The 23,053-nt window shown below is 44.9% G+C and overlaps 2 protein-coding genes across 4 annotated transcripts in view; one reads left to right on the forward strand and one right to left on the reverse strand.

Annotated features, from left to right (window-relative positions):
• Positions 1–52: 52 nt before the first annotated feature.
• prmt9 (protein arginine methyltransferase 9) lies at positions 53–8,415 on the reverse strand. Of its 2 annotated transcripts, XM_084687277.1 has the most exons (13): positions 8,204–8,415; positions 7,626–7,825; positions 7,279–7,427; positions 6,783–7,019; positions 6,317–6,484; positions 6,127–6,229; positions 5,606–5,715; positions 4,881–5,076; positions 4,422–4,605; positions 2,589–3,279; positions 2,207–2,360; positions 905–1,027; positions 53–687 (listed from the first exon to the last, which is right to left on the reverse strand). In XM_084687277.1, exons 2-13 carry the CDS (start codon positions 7,821–7,823, stop codon positions 418–420), a joined length of 2,583 nt encoding a protein of 860 aa, XP_084543403.1. In that variant the 5' UTR covers positions 7,824–7,825; positions 8,204–8,415; the 3' UTR covers positions 53–417. The 2 variants fall into 2 exon arrangements, with proteins under 2 accessions (XP_084543403.1, XP_084543404.1); XM_084687278.1 differs by lacking the exon at positions 8,204–8,415 and having other exon boundaries at positions 7,279–7,476; positions 7,626–7,719.
• A 108-nt stretch (positions 8,416–8,523) lies between these two features.
• Positions 8,524–23,053, forward strand: part of arhgap10 (Rho GTPase activating protein 10) — a 43,312-nt gene continuing 28,782 nt past the window's right edge. Inside the window, exons 1-5 of one of the 2 annotated variants that reach the window (XM_084686858.1) lie at positions 8,524–9,306; positions 20,350–20,445; positions 20,660–20,721; positions 22,410–22,481; positions 22,785–22,886. In XM_084686858.1, the coding sequence (XP_084542984.1) occupies positions 9,153–9,306; positions 20,350–20,445; positions 20,660–20,721; positions 22,410–22,481; positions 22,785–22,886 (486 nt within the window). In that variant the 5' untranslated portion in view covers positions 8,524–9,152. The remainder of the gene's footprint in view (positions 9,307–20,349; positions 20,446–20,659; positions 20,722–22,409; positions 22,482–22,784; positions 22,887–23,053) is intronic. The other variant, XM_084686859.1, reaches the window with a different exon arrangement.

Genomic DNA, 23,053 nt, shown 5'->3' on the forward strand with positions numbered 1-23,053 from the left:
TGATGACTTCACCTCCCTTTGAGATGATGAAATGATACACTCCACAAATATCCTTATTCAGTATTTGTTTACCATCTTTGACATCAATTATCATGTTTTAACAAATGTTAAATACTGCAGCCATAACCAAAGGATTCTATGACAAAATGATCATACAGAAATTCTCGACAAAAAAACAATCACACCACAAAAACACAAACTGCAATACCTGAACATGATTCTGGAAGTTCTCTAGAAATAGCTATGGGGCCTTTAAGACTTGACATATGTAGAACCCATAGCCCAAACCCTGTCTTAACATACCATACATCATCGATACAGGGTGGACATGACTAAATACTGACATTTCTCCTGAGAACACTTGACAGGAGTTGACATGCTGATGCACAGTCCTCAAAGTTTGACCCTGCCATCTCCTTAAGGAGTTGACTCCCTGGTGGAGTCCATAGCCACAGATCCGCCCTCTCGCTCCTCTATTTGGGCAGATATAGAGATGCTGCTCTTGTGGAGCTGCACGGCCAGGCGTATCCAGTCCCCAGCCCTCACCTCCAGGGGCTGGTGGAGCACCACGGCGGCTTGTTTCCAGTGGGAGTCCCGGCTGAAGGTGCTGATGCAGATGTCCTGGTCCAGATGAATCTGGTACCAGAAGGGGACGGCCGTCACCCTTCCTGACGAGGTAGCCTGGACCTGGGAAATAAGGGCAAACAGGTGGCCTGGGTAAATCAGTGCAACTGCAAATGGTCAGGACATGTTAGTCTAGCCGAGTGAGGAATAGGTGTGTTAACATGTGCTTTGAATAAGTGATTCATTGTAAGTAGATAACATACATTGCTTAGTCATATCCAGAAGAACAAGAAGCATGTGTTTGTATTCAAGATCTGTATTTACACAACCCGCTTCTGACCTTGACATCTCGGTTTGTGTAGTTGGCAGTTGTGTTCATGAGATCCAGTACAAAGAGCTCCACAGACTCGCTTAGATGCCGGCACTCCAGAGTAGAAAAGTCCAGAAACACATGAACAGGGACCTAAAGAGCGTGGGAATTACATTCGGGTTTCGTTAAATATTCATCCCAAGAGTCATTTTAGATATATTTAGTTGATGTCCCTTCAATGATTGAAACGAAAGGGGCTTGTTCATTCTATTTTAGTGGTTCTACAGCAGGCAAAGTCAATCGACTCCAAGTCTATATATAAGGGATTCGATTCATTTAGGAGAGGTGTAAAGTTGGCACTGATATAATCCGAAAAACCAAACAACGCATGGGCATCCTGCTGCAGTTGGAAGCACAGCAAGGCAGAGTGCGAAGCTTGCTTGTCACTGTCACAGCGGAGAGAACAAAAGCGTTGACGGCAGGAGGATCTCCGAAGCCCGCCCTTTGAAGTCACTGATGTAATCACTACTGATGGGTTCAGGTAGACATGTCCTAAGATGCGGCAGCGCGTTTCCCGCGTGGCAGTCGTACTATCAAGTGCCCTCGATGGAGCACTTCAAAGACAACATCTGTTAAAACAAACTGCCGTCCTCTGAGGCAGTCCTGTGCCGAAATTAGAGCACAAACATGAAGCTTATGTAAAAAAAAAAAAACGAAGTGAAATGTCAGCGAAGACGAGATAGAAAAATAAATAACGTTAAACAACTCAAAAGTGTTTCCCCACACCTGTAACATGCATGGAATCCCATGAACAGACATTTCTGTGAGATGTTACAGGTGAAACACGTCTGCAAACAAAAGAAAACCTTTTTATAACAATAAATAAATAAATTGTCTCGTCACTGTATCGTGTAAACTGTAGTGAAGATTGATTGTTCAAACTCGGTTTTCCTCGAATGAGTGGTAGAGACACACACTTCAAGAAAGTCATGTCCTGTGATGCAAGAGTTAAGAATTGGCTGATATTGCAGGTGTGTCCTCATCTAAAAAACAACGCAGTTTGGTCTCAGGTGTACTCCTTTGAGTTTGAATGATGTAAGGCTACAAACTGCATCTGAGTGAACTGTCAATATTGACTATTGCATCAGTCACATGAGGGGGAATGGTAGATATGAGGAAGTCTAAGGCCAGGTGAGAAGACGGTTTTGTAAGTTGAATTGCAGAGGAAACTCAGAACTTGCACAGCATAGGTACGCTAAGTATGTACAATGTGGGATTTGAATTCCATTCATGGTGTGTGTATGAGAGAGGTTTCAGGACATAGTCACTTACAGTGAACTGATTGATGAAGGGAGCAATGTTGAAGCCTAGTGTGGGCTCCTTGCCTTGTACAGCACTCTCCAGCAGCAGAGTGTCCGACTCCACCAACATGCCGTACACCAAGATCCGCTCTGGGAAGATCTGGCCTCCGTCCTCCAATAGGCACCTACGTTTAAATAGGGCACACACAATTACACTCATTACTCACAACTGAAACACAATGATGCCAAAGACCGTGATGAGATAAATGTGAAGATAATGCTAAGATAGATCATTATATTTATGAACACTACACTGTGAGTGACATTCATTTTCAATATTGGCATTTTTCCCCATGCAGATTTGTATGGGTACTGAACTACATTCCCAGCATCAGTTGCTGTTTTTTCCCTACCTGGCCAGGGAAGCTTTTTCCATCAGCTTCTGCCTGATGAGTCCACAGGTCTCCACACAGTCTAATATGATGGCACTCCACAGCTTCTCCCTGGAGGGCCTCTGGAGCATGGGCTGGTCTTCCTCTACATGGTTGAGCCAGAACTCAAGGGCCTTTTCTGGGACGCCGTTGGCCTGTGCGAGCCTTCCTAGAACCTTCTGGTGCTGGCTCTTCTCTACTGAGCTGAAGGCCTTCACCTGGCCCTGGCTGGCCGCCATTAGCGAGAGCAGCGAGAAGCCTTCGGACACATCGAGGACGTAGAAGGGGTCGGAGGGGTCGTTGGATTTGACCTCTGAGCCCTGGTTCTGGGCAGCCTTCAGGCTGGATATGAGTTTGGCTAGCGCTTGGCGGAAACTGTCGTGGTAGGGCTTGTTGTTGAGGAGGGCCATCTCTGAGCTCTCAAGCATACAGGACTCTGCGGGCTGGCAGGGGTCTGTCTGGAGGCTGGCTAGGGCACTGCAGAGTTCCGCCTCAGGGTTAAAGGTTGGGCTCGAGCCCTGATCGGGATTAGGACCAGAGTGAGGCGAGTTCAGATGCTCTTCCAGGCTAAGCTCACTTCCGTCTCTCAGCACGGCGACACTGCAGAGCCTCAGGTAAGCATCGCTGCAGGAAACGTCCACGATCAGCTCATCTCCAGGCTCCAGTGTGACATCTGTTAAAGAAACAAGACCATCTTTATGGGAAAGTCAGCACAATCAGCGCAACATACATATTTGTCATTAAGGTGACACTTTATCGTCTTAATTTGGGTAATTCAAATTGGATGGAAAAAAACCGGAACCGGAGCATGAATTTATCCCGGTTTTAACCGATGAAGCTAACTTGCTAACTTTGCACTCACGAGGCAGTAAACAAGAACTGGCAAGGTACAAGACACTTTGCCACACGTCAGAGGAAAGAGGCAGAGGGGGAGGGGAGGAAAGCGGAAGAGAGGGGTAGGGAGAGCTCAAGAGGGAAATGAGATTCGAAGAAGGGGGGGAGGGCAGAGTGAAAGGGATTCCTACAGGAATAACATCTGTTTGGGTCCTTACATCAGTGCGGGGCTGGCTTGTCAGGAGGGGGCGTTTGGGGAAAATGCATATTTATTGGGCTATAAGAATTTCATGAGCGCTAAAGAGTGTCACAGACTATCCCGGTGCACATGTCAGCCGTGGCGGCCCAGGAAACGGATGCCGCTGATCGGGGGCGTAGGGGTGTCTCCCCTGATGCTGCCCCCGCCAATTAGTGTCGGCGTGTCATCAAACTTCAACTGAAAGACAAGGTGCCTTGATAGCGACTTAATTTGACTGAAAAGAGCAAGGAACATGACCCAATGAAGGAACGCAATCTCGTGAGTTCAAAAAGGGAGAATACTCTTTGACAAACCGGGATCTAAGTTATTTCAAAGCTTTTAATGACCTTGGTCGAGATTTGAAATCAAACCAAATTTGATCTACACACAGTATCTTGTGGCATCAATGTTTGTTGGTGGCATCCATGCTTGTTTTCTTTCCTTACATGTCATAGCAAAGACATGACATTCCCCAATATGTACTGCCCCCATTTGACGGAATATGGAATCGCATGTGTCACGTTAACATTTGAAATGTTATTAATTTAGCAGATGCTTTTATCCAAAGAAACAAATAAGGCCATGTGAAGGATTAAAAAAGGATAACCAAGAAAAAAATTAATTTGTTCTAATGTACAAACGCCTTTTTTCCAAATGGATTTGTTTAAAAGGTTTTTCACCTGATGATTACAAGCTCTATTTTTAAATTTGAACACTGACCAAGTATTTTGATTGTATCTTACTGTGTGGGGTCTGCACAGGGTAGATGGCTTGCTCCCAACAGGTGTCTTCCTGAGGCCCTGTGGACAAGCTGCTCTCCTGGTCCAGATGGAGCTGGAACCACACAGCCAGCGCGTCCAGCAGACCCCCCTGGGTCACAGGAAGACGAACCCTCCTCACCTCTCTGGAGCTCAGACCCTCCAGCTCCTGAAGGTAGTGGCAAGCGTAGCAGTTAGCATCACGGCTAAAACGCACACTGCACAGATGGTGTGAAGCAGAGTTTGCAAAGGTGACTAAAATGGTGTACTTTTATTGTCACCTGCCAACCACCTTCTCTCACCCACTACATCACAACGGCTCAGAATCACATCATCTGAAAATGTGAGGACCGTCAAGTAGACATTACTTGTACACCTAGTGACTTACAGCCGCCATGTACAGTCAAGGTTTATAACATTTAAAAAAGCAGCTATGCTGCTGACCTGCACATTGTTGAAGTCTATGTCCAGAGCCGTGAAAGGTTTGGTGAGGGGGGTGTACCCGCCGGGCAGCCTGCTCAGTCTCTCTGTCGTGTAGGGCTCCGTGGAGTCGTCCAAGTCGGCAGCTCCACAGCTAACTGGGCTGTGGAGCTCCCCTGCAGCTGCTATGGACAGGCCCCCCACCTCCGACACACACAGCCTGCAAGGGGAAGCAGAGGGGGGCTCACATGAGTCAATGTCAAATGCTGCTGAATCAATAAATGTCAATGAATACATGTATTTGAAAGACAGCCGAGCAGCCTTTACAGTATGTTAGGCCAGCTTCATACTTTGTACTGACGTATCACCTGCCCTTTATTGTGTTTGGTTTGATAGATAAGAGTAGATAAGACGACAGGAATGCAAGAGTCATGGGTCTGCCTTGGGAGGGCCTCCTGTCACAAATGTTTGAATTAGGGTGTTCTGCCATCTGCTGTTTCTAGGGCATGTTCACTTGTTATGGGATAGGGTGTCTAGACTTGAGGCCCAAACTGTCCAGCCATCCTGCTTTTGGAGTAGATTTGATACTTGACCACCACTGCCTTGAGCCCTCCAGTTATTAAGAGTAAATGAATGTACTTCAAATGTGTATTAAGCAATATAGTATTACCAAGAGTCCTGTTGTACTGTTCTCTTAGGTGCCTAGTATCTAATAACATATGAGTTGTTTGTTTGGGTTGTTATTTTACCGATGGTGCCGGCGGATCTCCTGAGACTGGATAGCCATGCCGAACACTGTAGCCCCAGCAGGGATTACCCGGCCGATCAGAGAGGGGCCACTGGATTGTACCTCAGGACTCTGGAAGAAGGTACAAATGACAGTATTGTTTTAAATGTGTCTATATATGCAAGATCATGCATGTATACATGCAAAAACATTCCTATTAATTCTCATTTTTTTCCATTTAAAACTGTTGCAACATGCAGTACCATGGCTGTACCCTAGATGGCTACAAATGTCTACTAGATTCAGTGTAGAACTGAATACAGGGGTTTGGTGCTGTAACCTTCAAATTATCTGGATTAATCTTTTCGACCAATACTATAATAAAGACAGAATTAGAATAATATTATATAAGAGGATTGTAGCTCATAAATCAGGCTTTACTGTCACAGAGTCATTTTTGTTGTTGTTGTTGAAGCCTCTTTGGTGAAGATTACTTTCATATCAATTGCATTGATTGAGGAAACAGTGATATGAAACAGTTACTTGTGGAGGCAGAAGCAGGTGGTTCCAGGCATGGATAAGGCTTTCGATGATCCCTTCTCCAAACAGCCCCGCATCAACTGTCTCGGTCACCACCAACGACACCCTGAAGTGGGTCAAACATCACGTTAAGTTTGTGTTCCTTCATCATTTCAATCACCGGGTAACAGACATCGGCAGACGGAGGGCATACCGCCTAGGGATGTCCTTGGGCACCTCCATCTCTAGCGACTTCATGTGGAGTATCTTGATGTGTCCGTTCATGCCATTAGCAGCGACTACCTCACAGGCCAGGTCGTACATGGTCTTAGACAGCTCACAAGCATACACTTCAGAAGCCCCCGCCTTCTTAGCACACATTCTGATCAGAGAAAATTGAATTTGGGGCAAAGATCACACGGTGTAATAATAATTTTGATTATATTCACATACAGGCACCACTAATGTCCACCACATGAATGAACACATTTATGTCATTGAACCAACTAGCTGCTGTAGCTGAAGGACACAGTTGCAGCTCCTACCCTAATTTAGAACGGTTTTCCAGGTTTGCTGGACCTACTTAGTAGGTGCAGCCAGTCAGAATCGAGTATTCACCCAGACCATGGTATAAAAGATAAGAAACACATCTATTTTCCGGGCAGTGAGCAGAGCGTTACCCTAGTATTCCGGTGCCAGTGCCTATGTCCAGAATCGTGTTGCAGCCTCCCTCCACTGCCTTCTGGATGGCCTGCTGGTACTTCTGATTCCTCCTACGGTCATTCAGCATCAGGAAGTGCCAACGCTCCACCAGCCAGTTAGCCACGCGATAGAAGTTCTCCCTGGCCTCTGGGAAGTCTGGTTTGAGCTTTAAGGCTTTATGAAAATGACTGGCCGCCTCGTCCCTGAATCCCATTCTGGAAAAAGAGGATTTACAATAGGCAAGTTCTTCCACTTTGTATACTTTGCTTCCGTTATTCAAATTATGCTTTTTGTTATTCTTTAAAAAAATATATATATATATTTTTGCATAGTGTGTGACAGAAAGGTTCATTACAATAACCATGAGATTAAGTGGTAGCATACCTATACAACTAATCTATGTAATTTGATTCAAACCCCACTTGACCTCAGTCACTGCAAACAGACTGGCACTGCCTGGGGGCTAAATGGTACCTGAACAAGTGCTCCCCCATACTGTTGATGATGACCTCATCGACAGGAAAGAGCTCCAGGGCTTGCTCATAGCAGTCAAAGAGGTCCTGTATACGGCCCAAAGAATCCAGTTCATCAGCCCATTTGAAGAGGGTGAACCGGAAGGATTCCTGCCACCACAAGAAAAAGGCTGTTTGTTTTCTGAATGGCCAGGACGAGCTGGACAGAGTAAAAATATAGCCATAGTGTTAAGTCATATGTAAGGAGTTCAGGGCAACCCAGTGAAAACACATTTCTGAGGTTAGGAAACAAAAATACACAATTCAAACTGAAACAATAAAACAGCAAAATAGTACACTGTTACCCACTCTAGCAAAGTCCTTCAGCACTGGAGCAAGATTGAGGACCAGTAGATAGTGCACAAAGGCAGTTCCGTAGTCCTGGTTGAACAGGCATTGTTGTGCACTCTCTAATGACCTGGACACCAGCTCATTCCTGGCTGGGTCTTCTCTTGGCGCCCGACGGTGCCGTCTCCCCCTCTTCTGTCTTGTATTGGCATTGGGCATTTCTAACAAAAATAGTGTGAGCAATATATAGTAAATTATACATAGTAGCTTGTCGAGATAAGAATATACAAGTCATCAATTGATTCATCAGGGCATGCATTTTAGATTTGTATTTCCTAACCGCTAATAATTTTATTTAAAAATATATATATATATCTGGTTTAACAATAGCACAGCTGCAACTAGCGCTGTAGAGGCAGAGCTGTTAAATGTGTGCCTGTTTCAACCTCGCTAGATTTTTTTAGATTGCTTTAATTATCCACTGCATGTTTCACAAGCAGGATGTTGCAATATTGCAAACAAACAGTTATTTAGTTGTAATAAGCTGAACACGTCAACAATGTATCCAGTTAGCAGGCTGGCTAAGCAACATTACTTACTGTATCCTTCTTAAGCTAGCTACTAGCAGTGTAGCTAACGATTAGTCATAATAAATGCAGCTTATTTGGTCAAAACATTATATCCAGATAATCGTAGGTCAGGACATTGAAGTCTGTGCATAAATGATACGACAAGAATAAAATTACAGTTCACAAACTAAAAACATCTGCAAAACAACTGTTTCAGACAGAGGAGGCTAGAGTGTGTGACACGTCCGTGTTTTAATTCAGCCGACACAAACAAATACAGATATAGCTATAGTTCCGCTTATGAAATTAATATCAAGGTGGTCGACTTAATAAAAGAAAAAAATCTAATATCGTATTGGCCAGATGAGGATATATGAATTTGCATCTCACTCACAAATCTTTTCACATGTGAAAAGAAGCACGAAGGTGGATTTGTCTTACAACGTCTATCATCCTTGTTCTGTACTCAAAGAGAGCCAACGGGATAAACGCCTACTCAGCCTCGTGGGAGGAGTATAACTGTTTTGCCACCACACACACCCACTGTCATCACGTCAGCGGAGTCACCGAGTTTCTCAATCTCGGCTGTCACTTTCTCGAACGTCTAGAGGACGTGGACTAAAATTAAGAATTTATCTGCTTGCTGCGTTTGTTATTAGTTTACAAGTTTCACTCTGAATTAGCCTGACAAATAAGCATAGTGTGTCAACAACCACACAGGTTGTCACTTCTGTTATGCTTTAGTTAGCTTTTAAGCTGTAGCCTAGCAAGAAAGCTAGTTAACGCGCGTTAAGGTCTTGTGTGAAAACTAAAATGTTTGCCAATGATTTCTGAGCTTGAGGGACAACACTGAAACAGGCTTTGAACTACAGGCAAAGCCTCATTTTCATTAGAAGTTTCTTGTTATTTTGCTTTCCAGCAACTGCTTTAGACAAGTTCCTATGCTAGCTATCCCAGATAGCTAGTTCGCTCTGAAGAAATGGGATTACACCCTTTGGAATTCAGTGAGTGCTACCTGGACAGTCACATCTTCAGAGAGAAAATTAAGTCGCACGAGGCAGAGTTGGATAAAACCAACAAATTTATAAAAGACCTCTACAAAGATGGAAAAAATCTTATCAACGCAACAAAGCGTAAGTTTTTACTTTTTAAAAATAAATTATAAAGTTTTTGTTCCTCAGGATGTTTGGAAAACGTGTTTTCTAGGGTGTTGGTTTTAGCGTACATCCCAGTTGACTACAATTTTAACAACTTTAAAAAGCAGTTTGCATATTATAAAATATATAATATAAATATTGTTATAAAAACAGTTATGTTTTTGTTTCACCACCTTGAGGAAAGTTGACAGGTTGAGGTTGGAGGCCCTAGCGTTATTTGTGCACAACGATACACAAGCGGGTCATTTAGTGAATGTCGTTGGGCTAAAAGTCACAGTTGTGGCCAGTGAATATTGGTATTAGTTAAGCAATTCTTTATGAACTCGAGCACAGTGGGTTGGGCCCATCAGGTGCCTGGGGGAGGAAAGCTTTATAGTAGACAACTCCCTGTACTGTATGTACACTGACCTCCCATGTTTGCATCGATTGTCGGGTGTGCTTGTCAGTTTCTCACCATGCTATCTGGGCCATGACTGGCCACACAAGTTTAAACAATAGAGGCTTGGATTAGAACGTCAACCAGAGTACTTTTTCTTCTGCCACACAACAGAAAGTGTTTCTTCTCAGCGAAGCCAATGAGAGAATCTGTCTAAAAATAAAGATGTACATGTGACTTTCACAGGCCTCTGTTTTGCTGGCCATTTTGGGAGTTAACAGGAGAACCACCAGCATGCGCTCAGGGGCTCTGTTTGGAATAGACCATCCTCTGGTATTCACATGTCCTGGGCTGGGTACCAATGAGGGCCTGTGCAATACAGAGGAGTATACACAAAAGCCCACTTAACAAGAAACTGCTTTTACTGTTACTACTTGGCCTAGTCCTTCACTACCGATGCAGCCATTCACAGTGAAAGTGATAAGGTTGTTGTTTTCATTAGATTCACGCTACAGACTGGTGGTATTGCCAATAATGGCGCTGTTCAACCTGTTGACATCCTGTGCAGCGGTCTATATAGAGTAAATGGAGCCCTGGTGTTTATTTGAGTTCAACATGGCCACATACCAAATAAATGGGAATAACGAAAAAACATATGTTTATTTAGGGGGGGAGATGACATATGGCTGTCTGTGATTATCTCTGCAGTGTTGATTTTACTAGTGTGTGACTACAGTCAGTGTTAGGCTAATAATTCAAGCACACCAGAGTAGTGATGTAGGTAGGCACATGGTTCATTACTCTGCCTGATTGTGTTGTGTTGAAGGATGTCTACCATGATAGCTGCTCTTTAAGACAGTATACGATCTTAGGAAGGGGGAATTCAATGGTTCTTGTAATGGCAACCCCCCACACGAACATATGTGTCGTTCACCTTCAGAAAATCTGCCTGGAAAATGTCTTAATGGATTCTGACACAACCAACTGATAGTGTTGCTGAACTAAACAAATCTTGGCTTGAGATTAACCCTCACTTGTTTTTGTAGTCCATCGTTCTTAAAGATTCTATGGTGAACAATAGCTGCTCAAGATTAAGACTTGGCCTGTAAAGATTCCATTTAGACAAAAGATTCATGACCATAATTGCAAACAAAGTTGAACAAAGGGCCATCCATTATGTCTGCCAGCAGTTAGCCTGCACTGTTTATTTTAGGAGACGGGATATACTCTGTTTACCTAGTTTCCCTGGCCTGCTCAGTTAAGATAGCTATGTTCTTAACACATTTAAAAAGCAATAGAAGTCATAGAGATTGTAAGTTTCACCTGTGGACTGGCATTTGGTGCCTGTATTTCCGTAACTCAGTCAGTGTCCTAAGATGATCACACAGTCTGATAAAATCTATAAAAGTCCTTGTTAGCAACCTACTGGGTCACACTGGGTTGAGTGAAGTCACAGTCAAGCTCTCATTAGCCTACTTGTAGCTTTAGGCTAGCAGCTAAAATACACTCAGCTCTGCATGTCTCATGAGACTGCAGTCAACAGTCCCTCCCCACTGTCTTACTGGGTGTGATCAGAGATCAAATTTCAGCAAATCGACAGTATTTTCTGTTAATATCTCCCCTTCTGAAATCAAAAGGGCTTTGATTTGCATGGATGATCTTCTCTCATCATTGAGCCATGTTGTTGATACGGGGGAATTGATTTGGGCAGGCTTAGCCATCTAATCCTCACTGCATGTGATCGTCACCATCCGATTTTGTGGCAACATCAAATGGTGTGTTTGTAAGTGGCTGACTTAGCATGATGCTAATCTTCATTTAATGTGTACAGATGCAGTGTCACTGTCTAAACTCTTCACTCTAGTAATTCAGGCCTGTCTTTATCAACAAACTGGCTTGTCTTTATCTCTTCCCTGACCCTTCACCGGGGTTTCCATCCCAACCAGAATTCCCAGCTCATGACTTTTCCCAGATCTCCGTCCAGCCTTTCGTCCGTCCGTCCTGATCCACCCGGCCACTCCTTCACTCCTACGCCTGGAAGGATGTCCCCCGACGGAAAGTCCTTGGTTCTGGGAGGAAGCATGTTGGCAGGGCCCCTGGCCAAAGAGCTGTGACATGGAAGTGGTCTCTCGATGAGGAACAGACCAGAGGATACGCTCCTGTTTTAGTGGGGGCTTCCTCTACACAAACTCTTGTCCTGTCTGTCTGTGCTCTGTGTCACACAAGACACATTGACTGACCGCAGCATTATGAAAGATGGCAGCAAAAAGCATGATGCGCAGGTTTAAGGCTGCCTTACACTCTGCTGACCGAGTCTAAGCCAGTTTTTTTTCTTCCTATCAGAGGCCTGTTAAAAAGTAAACATCTGAGGTCTGTTGTGTGATACCAGACAGAGTTGCTCACTGGGTTGGTCGCGGTCGGCCGTCGGAACAGCTGGACTTCCTCCGTTTTTTGGGGGGTGACACTCACAAATCAAAATGTTTCATCTTTTCCTTCCCTACATCAGTTTTCATAGTAAAAATAAACAGGGACAGAAAGGGTTTTGGCTCAGTTGGCAGGCGGAGCGGTGCATGGCCACGATGATTTGCTCTGGCAAAGTCACCGCTGCCTCTAATCGCATTATGGATTCTGCCAAAGAGCCACATCACAATCTTTCATTAAAATCGCATTAACGCAGACGTGAGGTCATGCAGGAGGAGATCTGCATGAAAACACAAGAGGTCCAGAATGAAACCGATACTGCATACCTACCAAGATGATGCTTGTGTTGTCTCCTTTTATGGTCCAGGTGCTCCTGCAGTATATGATGGCCAATTGGCAATCTTTAATGAAAGCGGGTCTAAATCTTTGGACCTTATCTAATGTGCATAACTGATGGCAAAGTCAGAATCTATGTAAAATAAGCCCTTGTCAATCAAATCAGTATTACCTGCTTAGAGAAATGCACTCTCCAAGCTCTACATATGCCAAAAGTTTGATGAACACAAGGCCATCGGACTGAGCCTGTCAGACCAGTTCAACCATCCTCCAGACCAGAGGCAGGACTATTTAGTCAAACATATAATTCTAAATGGGCTGAAGTCAGAAGTTCAGGTGCTTGGAAGATTGTCCAAGTGGTTCTTGAAAAAGCCCACACGTTGATGTGTAACTTAATACCGCCGTTCCCTGCGGTCTCAGAGGAGCAGCTTGTTTTGATGTTAAAGCACCCGGAGAGTAAGAATGAGGTAATACCCCGGCTGTCACGAAGACTCACACCAGAGAGGATGAAGGGGGTCGAACAACGGGGCACGGAACAAACTGGTGAGACAAGAGAGAGCAAGGGAGGCCTCCAAAGAGGAAAAAGGTGGGCCTGGGATCGAAGCTTTGACTGCTTTGACTGGAAAGATGGGCGAATGGAACAGGAAGGATTGGGGAAAGGCATGGTCATGTAAACATGGTGAACTGTGCGAAGGCCTGGGCCAGACCAGTACTGACCCAAAGTGGCATATCAGATAAGCCTGGAGAAATCATAATAAACATGCTGCCTAAACAGGCGCCAACACACACACACACCGTGGACTTGTTGATAATACAATTGAATGATTCTTCTTTGACTACGGTGCTCACAGGCCTTTTTATGGATCGTTTGTAATGTGAATGTAGGCTGTTGGCTGTTGTATTACTACTGTTGATAATACTGCTGAAAGGATGAAGGAGACTGGTTTGACTGGTGTATGTGTGTGTGTGTGTGTGTGTGTGTGTGTGTGTGTGTGTGCATGTTTGTGTGAGAGTGCATGTGTGGGTATGTGTGTGTGGTGCTGTGGGATTAACAAGCTCCACTGTGTCTTAACATTGGAACTGGAAATAGATAACTCCATCAACAAGATATGACTACTACCAAATAAAAATGTTCCAAATTAGTTACAAAGAGAAACTGGAAAAAAAGTCCAAAGGACAACATCACGCCAAGACGGAAATTACCCATGATTCATTCTTGACGCCTGAGATGACGTCACTGCAATTTAGAACTCACAATTATGTTCTGCAGTGTGCAATTATGCATGCTCTGTACAGCAGGATGATTCAGCCTGGACACCACCCACAGTCCAGCTGGTTTGTCCATGACTTCTCCCTCAGAACAGCTGCACCAGGCAAAGTCACCATGAACCGCTATTGAAAAACGTGTCCAACTGGTGTTTGCTTTGCTTCACACACCTCCATTCATGTAATGGGATCACTTGGCTACTTCGGAACAAACGGGTGTGACTTTTTCCTGCGGGAGAGGGGGGGCACATTACCTCACGTGCCACAGTTTAAAGTCAGCACGCAGTAGTATGCAATTAAATTCTCAACACAAATGATCTTGGGCAAAGCCCCCCCCCCCCCCCCCCAGTGACGAATGAATAAGCAGTTGGAAAATTGCTGATGAATGGAACAGGGTGAAGCGCAAACACAGAGTCATCACAGTATTTGACCTCTCTCATGCTGGCTGCGAGGTATAATCTCGCAGATAACACATTTCACTTAAAGTCACGGCCTGGTGTTTTTATAAAGTGCATCTCTGAGCTCTCTCAGAGGAGACTTGAACGCCACCCGAGATTGTCACCCCATTTCAAATCTCTTCTAGTTGGTGTCTTTTTCTTAAGCTAGCCCAAGGAAATGTCAACAATCCACCCTGCTTGGATATGGCCTTACTACTACCCAGCAGTTACCACAGAATTATGTGTCACAATGCCCTCCCAGGCTGTTCTCATTGTTTGCCTCCCCCCTCTGCTTCGTAGGGGCGCCAGTGTTTATGTCACACCGCTAGGCTCCTCTTTTTTTTTATTTTTCCCCACCGCATGTTTTTCCTGTTAAAGGAAACTTGGCCCGGCAATATCAGATTAATGGAAGGTCGTGCCTCCATGACTCACACTTACACAAGTGGCCAGGGGGTCTACACGCCGAGAGTCTTTAGACAGTTCCCAAGTTTTTTCGCAGAAATGCCTTGCTTTAAAAGGCGAGGACCGGCTGATGCCTTCGCCTCGTTCTAGGGCTGTCCGTGTCTCGCTGTGTTAGCTCTGTGTCGGAGGATAAAGGCTATCGCTCAGATCTGTGAATGCAGACCCCTTGCCTGCCACTCTTTGTTATTGCTTCACTGATTGTATCTCAGTGATGGCTGCCCTTGGAATTGAATTGACATTATACAGTGACTGAAGTGTTGGCCAAGGCTTACACAGTTAAATATTTTTGTGTGTGTTTTCCTGCTTTCTCTCTGAACATGGTTCAAGGTATTACGTAACGGGATGAGCTAGCTTTAGACACTTTGCAGCAACTCGTGTCTTGCTTTATCAGTTGCCCTAACCCCAAGGGAGCGGAGGGAAGAGGAGAGAGAGAGAAAGAAAGAAAGAAAGAAAGAAAGAAAGAAAGAAAGAAGGAGAGAGAGGGAAATGTAAGAAAAGAAGCAGTTTCAGGGCTGAAACCAGAGTGGGGATGCAAGCCCCCACCTCATCCTCATACACACATGGGGCTAATCAACTAGCTGGCAAACCTATCCTCTGACATCACTGTCTCAAGTGTGCACTCTCACTGTAAACCATGACTTGAGCCGTGACAGCATACCCCTCTACACACTCCCCCTACACACACCCTTATCTCTCAACCATCCCCTCATCCCTGAAGGAGAATGGGTAACCCCCCCCAAATGCAACTTAGTGCACAATAGTGGGATATATAATCTACAATACCAACAAAGTTATCTCTAAGTGTAATTTTGCCTTTTAATAATTAGGCTGTTATCCATATCTGGCATACATACTAAGCTTATGTGTTTGTTTTTGCTTTGCATTAGTTGCCGTGCAGTATTGCACTGACTGCCCAATTGGCAGCCTCCACATGCTTTAGCTGTCTTCCACAGAACCCTTCAAGACATGATCCTTTAGTTAAGGAATGCATGTTGTTTTACAAGCAGCCTTTAGACCCATTTGAAAGGAATGCTTTCATGGGAATGTTATATGCCGTACAGGGTTGGCCCCTTGGTTCCTTCATCGCAACTCAGTCTTCCTTCTGTTGTGATTGTCCCTCTAATCTGACACTATCAACAATGAAATGGTCCCCTGACTTTCTCCAAGTACAGTATACAGTGTGTGAGTGCTTCCTCCGTGTAATGTTGTCAAAACATGTTTTCTTGCCATAGGGAGGGGCGCATTGTGGAATTTTCCACTCTGTTCGCTCACGCCAGACCACTGCTATTAATGTTGTCACGAATTCCTTTCTGTTTAATATTCAGATTGCAAAGTCATCCGAAGGATATTTTCTAAGGAGCCGCTATTTATAAAAAAGAGAGGCGTGTGATGGCCTGTGATTGGCGCTCTCAGTCGCATCATCGTTGACGTTTCCAGAGACATCATAGGTTTGCCATCCGGAGCTGCAGCTCAAGGGCTCAAACTCAAGTAAACAGTATTCGTCACTGTTCAGCAGCGTTTTTGCAGTTTTGCTCAATGAGAAGAATGTGTCTGAACACGGGCACTGCTCAACGGCCCTCCCAAGAATATCCCAGTGTCAGACGCCGTGTGTGGCTAGGCGCCTGTGTGTGTGTGTGTGTGTGTTGATCATGGATCAACCTTTACCCACAATGCCACAGGGTGGGACTGATGACCACATATTTAGCTTTGGCATCGTCCCTGGGAACAGAATCTAGCAGGCTCAGCCCTGGTGATGTGCCCTCTAAAAGAACAATGAGGATGAAGGCTGGCAGGCAGGGTGGAGTCAGGATTACCAGAGGTAATGCCTCCCAATGACGTTCCAATGAGGTTCGTCACGATGATGCAAAGTAGTATCGTCAGGTGGCTGAGCGGTCAGGGAATCGGGCTAGTGATCAGAAGGTTGTCGGTTTGATTCCCGGCCGTGCCAAATGACGTGTCCTTGGGCAAGGTACTTTACCCTACTTGCCTTAGGGGAATGTCCCTGTATTCACTGTAAGTCGCTCTGGATAAGAACTTCTGCTAAATGTAAATGTAATGTCCTCTTCAATCCTCTGTGTTCTCCAGTTGGTGGTGTGGTGGAAATCACAGTGGCAAGTAAGAACATAAGCTACCTAGTAGTTATCTCTCATTCAGATCTTTGCTAATAATATGCCTGCATTCCTCGTTTTGGATGAGATTAAGGAAATAAAAGAAGGGCATCTCTTAGGCCAGTGATCTTCAATTCTGGTCCTCAGGGTCCACTGTCCTGCATGTTTTAGATGTTTCCCTGCTTCAACACACCTGATTCAAATGAATGGTTTGTTATCAAGCTCTGCAGAAGCCGAATAACACCCATTCATTTGAATCAGGTGTGTTGGAGCAGGGAAACATCTAAAACATGAAGCACAGTGGACCCTGAGGACCAGGATTGAAGACCACTCTCCTAGACTATTGAGATGGACCCCAAAGTGGTCAGAGTATCATGTCCTGGACTGAGTGTGCAGGGCCACAATCAATTCTAAGTAAATTGCCACGTTCAGCAGTTTGTGTTTGCTACCAAAATAATGACGGAGCTTGTGGTGGCCATACGGCTGTTTTGACAATACTGCAGCAAACCCATACTTAACTACTCCCACACAGTGCTGGTTTACATCATGGTGACTACCACTCTTCTGAGAAGCTTTTGGGAGAACATGTTTAAGTCTTGAATCAAGTAACTGTTGAATGACTGCTTTTAATGACCCTTTAAATCAAGTGTAGTTTGTTATATACCGAAAACATTCAATAACTGTGGTCGTCAAGCATGGATCAGCATGTTCGCCACCAGAATGACTTCATATTTTTCTCCTCAGGCTTCTTTTGGAGTTCACTAGTCTTAGAATATCGCAGCAAGTTTATAATGTTCAGAGGACAGGAAACACATCGGCTGCCATCAGTTGTGGTCGTCAAATGTAAAAGTAAGGCTGTGCGATGCTTTGCAGCACGGGTCTTTTTTATAACGACAAACTAATGTGGTTTCACATTTGGTATTTTGTCTGCAATGTGTGTGTGTGTGTGCGTGTGTGTGTGTGTGTGTGCACATACGTGTGTACATGTGAGGACATGTCTCCGACAATACCTCCTTATGTGTAATTTAGCCACTCACTACACCCAAGTTTGATTACACCCTGACAACCATGAGGCATCCCATAATACCCCCTCTGTCACATTCCAACCCGCTTGGCTTAAAGATCCAATCCATAATTTTGACAGTCAGACCTGCCGCTTAGTTGACTTTGGCTGTGGTACTGGGTTAGGGTAAGTGCAGGTTTAACTACATCATTGAGTCGAAGACCCATACAGTCAAAGCATTCAGATGAAAAGAGTCAAATTTAAGAACATTCTGCAGTCTAGTCTCCTTATGAGCCTACAATCATTATCTGCATTGTTTTAAGGCGTAGCATTGCTCAGATAGTAGTGAGCCTGCACTTTAATATGAGCAATTGTCCGAGTAGCTCATTTTTGGTCTCGCATAACGTGAGGCCATGAGATCAGGGCCTATATTTGGAGGCTGTTGTTTACCTTTCCTGTTACATTGATTCAGAGCTACTTGTCATGCTTCAGTTTATCCCGATGGTAGCAGACCTGCTTGTGGTGCATCGTAGTAAGTCTACTATTTATACAGTATGGTTTGAAGAGCACTCTTAGCATTTTTGTCATTTCCTTATACATCTTCGCTTCTGAGAAAGTAGATTTCTAAAGAACAGCGATGACTTCACCGGGAAGGAGGGAGCCCCCTGCAGAAGCTGTTTTTATAGCTCGTCTGACTCAAGAAACCAACCCCTTGGAAAACAATACTCTCAGCGACTTCTACAGCTTCCAGCGTGCAACCCTGTGCTTCCTGTAGTAATGCTGAGTACACTAAAGTTCCAACACCACTACAGTCAGACCCCAGGTGACTGCTCCTTTGACTACACAGCTGGACTGTAGGTCTCAATCCTGCTGCAGGCTGGGCGGGCCTGTGCATCTCCAAACTGTCTTGGAGCCCAAGCGAGCTTGATCTGGAATGTCTGATTTTCAAAGGTCTTTCCTAGATGATTGTTGTTTTTAGAAGTGTACAGCAGAACAGGGAATCACCAGTCTTTTTTAAAGGCAATAGTAGATATTGTGTGAATACCAGTGAGTATGGCACCCTTCCTGGACCTTTAGCCCAGGTTATGTTACCTTCACACCAGTCAAGATGAGGGTCAGGCTCTGGGTCAGTGAGTCAGGCAGAAGCAGGCTGATGCATTGTGCCAGGGGGGCATTGTCCAAATGAGCTCACATGATAGAGCTTTGGCCCCAAGTATAATCCACCACACACACACCCACCCACACACACACACACACACACCTACACACACACACACACACACACACGCACGCACGCACACACACACACATGCACACCCACGCTGGACCCAGTTCCTAGAGGTTGAACAGACTTTTTAGGTGAGATGTGGGTGTAAGCTGCTTAACTGCCAGGGGTACAGCAGCTGCCCAGGAAATTCGACATGCCAAGTAAGCAACTATTTAGATGCGAGGGTGTCAAACCATTCAGACAGCGAGTCTCTCCTATTTGTCAAACATTACTCACTGGAGGCAGGGCCCTGGAGTGTCAGACCTGAATTCAGACTTTGCTATGTTCAGAGAAAGGTGGCAAAGAAAGTATCCTGTATGCCAGCAGAATGTACTTGGCCGAGGATGGTCTTAACAACTCACTCCAGCCCTCTGTGCCAGCCTCAGTGTTGCCAGGTCTGTTGTGAATCTCCCTTATGCAAGAAATCCAGCAGAACTTCCCCTATAGGGACACAGCCAGCTGCCCTAGCTAACGACACTTCAGCTCAGGATACCGCTCATAGCTCCCGTCTTAAAATACCCCCTGCTACATTCTCTCACACTTCCCTATGGGAGCTCCGTCGGTCCAGAGATCCTTGCTCTCTGTACTGAAATAAGAGAGGGGCTGGCCCGCAGGGCTCTGTCTGTCCCTCAGCCATTATGTTAACATCCAGTGGTGCACATTCAGAAGTAAACGGACCATGTTGTGCTCCTGTTGTTCTCCTCCTTGTTACTTACGTGCTTGTCTTTGAAATTTTCTGTTTCTGTCTTAATTCGTTCTGTCTTTTTTTTTTCTTCTTCTCCCTTTTCCCCCGCCCCCCCTCCCCTCTCTGTTTCTTTTGCTTACTCTCCATCTGAGCTACCCCAACCCCCAATGGTACAGGATGTGGTTGATTTTGCCTACGTTTATGCTGTAAAATACTGTGGCAGATACGAGCACCTGTTGACCAGTCTGCCTTTACTCTCATATTGAAGAGACTTGTGCTCCGGATCAGGATGTGGCACATGAACAAAGCTAACAGGATGTTTGCAGAGTGTGTATGTGTGTGTATATAATCAACTATATGAATCATGGATTTAGTTTCAATGCCAAGAGCACCAGACATTGAAAATGCCAAGAGCACAAGGCACTGAAAAAAGTGTTTCAATCTGCAAAATTATCCGCTTTTTTCCGCTCCAACAAATGAGGAGTAATGTATGAGTAGGAACTCTCTCCTCACTTGTCCTCACTAAAAGAACATCCTTTAAAAAAAATATATACATCTCTAATAATAACGGATATAGCCAGTAGTGTGTACCAACAGCACTATATATTATATCCATATTTTGAATCACACGATTGTTATTTTATTTGTTTGTGACCAGAGCTTGGGATGGCTCAGAGGAAATTTGCCCACTGCCTGGGAGAGTTTCAGTTTGAGTACATCGGAGACGCCAAGACTGACGATGAGAAGTGCATCGGTGAGTTCAGCTTTGTTCCTCGCTCAGCTTTGAACACACTCCATTACAGTTGGTTACTGCTAATTCTGCCTTGGACTGACCGATGTTTGATGTTCCATTTTCTATTATTTTAATCCACCACTAAATTAGGTATAATTTTCCCTATCTCTCTTTGTGGACACCTGAGTTAATGTATGGTTGTGTTGTGTGTGTGTGTGTGTTATTGTCATTTCAGATGACTCCTTGCAGGAGTTTTCCTCCTTTCTTAAGAACCTGGAGGACCAAAGAGAGCTCATGGTAAGCACAGCTAGTCCCGGCCTGCCTCCAGTCTGGGGAAGTGTGTCATGTGTGTTTACACTCACCCCCCCCATCTATCCAAAGGTTACTGTCACTCTGCTCCAGATAACAATGGGGATAGGAGTGAGTCTGCACAGGAAACAAATGACACAATGTGCTAATCAACTTAATTGGACACCACCTTAAAGCAAAAGGGATAAAGGTCTAGTGTTGTCAGTTCAGACTGGGTGTCAGTTAGACCAGGGCTACCTTTGCCTTTACTGCTTGTGCAAGATTTCGTGTTGAGTCACGTCGCTGTAGAAGCATGGTTGTCAGCAGACTGACTGTTTCTCTAGGAAACTCCCTCCAGGCAGCTCACTTTAAACGCAACTTCTTGTTAAATAGCTCAGGTCATGTCTCTCTTTTCCTGGTTGCTAAACCTGACGTATTTCCTCTGGGAGCTTGTGACTGGGGTGTCATCATGTCTGGGTTTCTGAAAGCCTCGCTTTGTGTTTTGGTGTGCGAGTCTAAGGTGAATCTGTGAACTACTGTGGAGGATAGGTATAGCTCAGTGGTAGAGCATTCGACGACCCCCCCCCCCCACCCAGCAGAATGTACTTGGCCGAGGATGGTCTTAATAACTCACTCCAGCCCTCTGTGCCAGCCTCAGTGTTGCCAGGTCTGTTGTGAATCTCCCTTAAGCAAGAAACCCAGCTGAACTTCCCCTATAGGGACGTTCCCCCCGGATGTCACTTTGGATACATTCAAAAATGCTATTTTTTTATATTCTCTCCCAACTGTCTGCATTTACGCAGTCCTTGTCCCCAGCCTCTCTGGCCGGCCTCGTCATGTGTCTTTGTCTGCGTCGATAGCAACTGCTGAGGTGTGTGTGTGTGTGTGTGACGCTGTAGGAGTTGTTCAACACAGTGGAGACCGCAGGGCTTCTGAGCCCTAACGCAGCAGAACTCAACAATGCGCGACATCGCCCAGTGACATCACAACCTGCACCGCAGCGATGTCTGGCAGGCCCAGACATGTCCTGGAACCAGGACCTGCTCTGTGGAGAGGCAGAGAGAGGGGAATGGAGGGAGGGATAGATTGATGGGTGGTTCAGAGATTGAGTGATGGCGAGAGCCAGGAGCTGCGCTGAAGGTAGTGAAGGACAGGAGAGATGGATGGTTCAGAGATGCAGTGATAGGGTAGAGAGATGAAGAAAGGGCTCGCAAGTTCATCCTCGGTCGGAGAAGAGGCGGAAAGAAACCCAAGTGACCTGTGGGATCAGAGGTTCATTGTTTGTTGATGAAGAATTCAGTGAGTCACACGCAACTTTGCAACGTTAATATAATGTGATGTTAGTGAGGTTACTTTATAACCTCACTGGAGCTGCTCACTCAGCACTTCAAGCTGTCTTTTACAAACGGTTTGCCCTTTGACTCCTTCAATTCATGGAAGTGGATATGTCTTGTACCTATTAAAGTTCAATGTGTCAGTAAAAAAAGTTTTAGAGAACTGACTTAAGATATATATATATATATATATATATATCTCTTAAGTCAGTTCTCTAAAACATTTTTTATATTGTTCTGCAATATAAAAACAGCCTCTGGCTGTTGCATTGCCTCTCTCTCTCCTCTTGTCCATTCTCCTCCTCTCCTCCTCTTGTTTATTCTCCTCCTCTCCTCTTGTCCATTCTCCTCCTCTTGTCCCAGATGAAGAACATCACAGAAACACTGATGAAACCTCTAGAGAAGTTCAGGAAGGAGCAGCTGGGCGCAGCCAAGGTACCGTTACCACGGAAGCGCTGGCAGTGCGCTGCCCTGTGCACAACCATATTGAGCCCCTAAATCCCATTGCTCTGAGCCCAGCGGTGGAGTTGGACAGAGTCTGCAATAAAACTTTCCAGAATGACCTTACATGTCCTGTAATGAATTACGGGCTACATGCATTATACAGTAAATCTGCGTAGGATTTTAAGAGCAATGTATTTTTTTTCTAAATATAGTATTACATATTAACCTATTGGTTATATACAGAGTGCAAATTATACAATGACAATCGGGGGGTTTGCTTCAATCCCTTTTCAGATGGAGAGAAAAAGATATGAGAAGGAAACAGAGAAGTACTACAGCTCACTGGAGAAGCTTCTGAATATGTCAGCCAAGAAGAAGGAACCACAATTACAGGAGGTAAAATGGACGGCATGCCAGAAACTGCTCCTCATCTGCAACTGGAAAGGAGGATTATTTTGTTGGTGTTAGAAGTTCTCCTGGTAATGGCTGGCTCAGATGTGCTTCTGGGGGGACGTGTGAATGCTTGTTTGTGTGTGTGTGTGTGTGTGTGTGTGTGTGTGTGA

Source organism: Hypomesus nipponensis, chromosome 22 (assembly GCF_054491055.1).
Source record: "Hypomesus nipponensis isolate SF chromosome 22, ASM5449105v1, whole genome shotgun sequence".
Taxonomy (NCBI): Eukaryota; Metazoa; Chordata; class Actinopteri; order Osmeriformes; family Osmeridae; genus Hypomesus; species Hypomesus nipponensis.

Excerpts from the sequence above, each read along its gene's own strand:
- prmt9 (XM_084687277.1), bottom strand. The coding sequence starts at position 7,823 with ATGCCCAATGCCAATACAAGACAGAAGAGGGGGAGACGGCACCGTCGG. Across the intron at positions 7,428-7,625 it reads TGCTGAAGGACTTTGCTAGA|GAATCCTTCCGGTTCACCCT; the intron begins GTGGGTAACAGT and ends TTGTGGTGGCAG. Across the intron at positions 688-904 it reads ACACAAACCGAGATGTCAAG|GTCCAGGCTACCTCGTCAGG; the intron begins GTCAGAAGCGGG and ends CTTATTTCCCAG.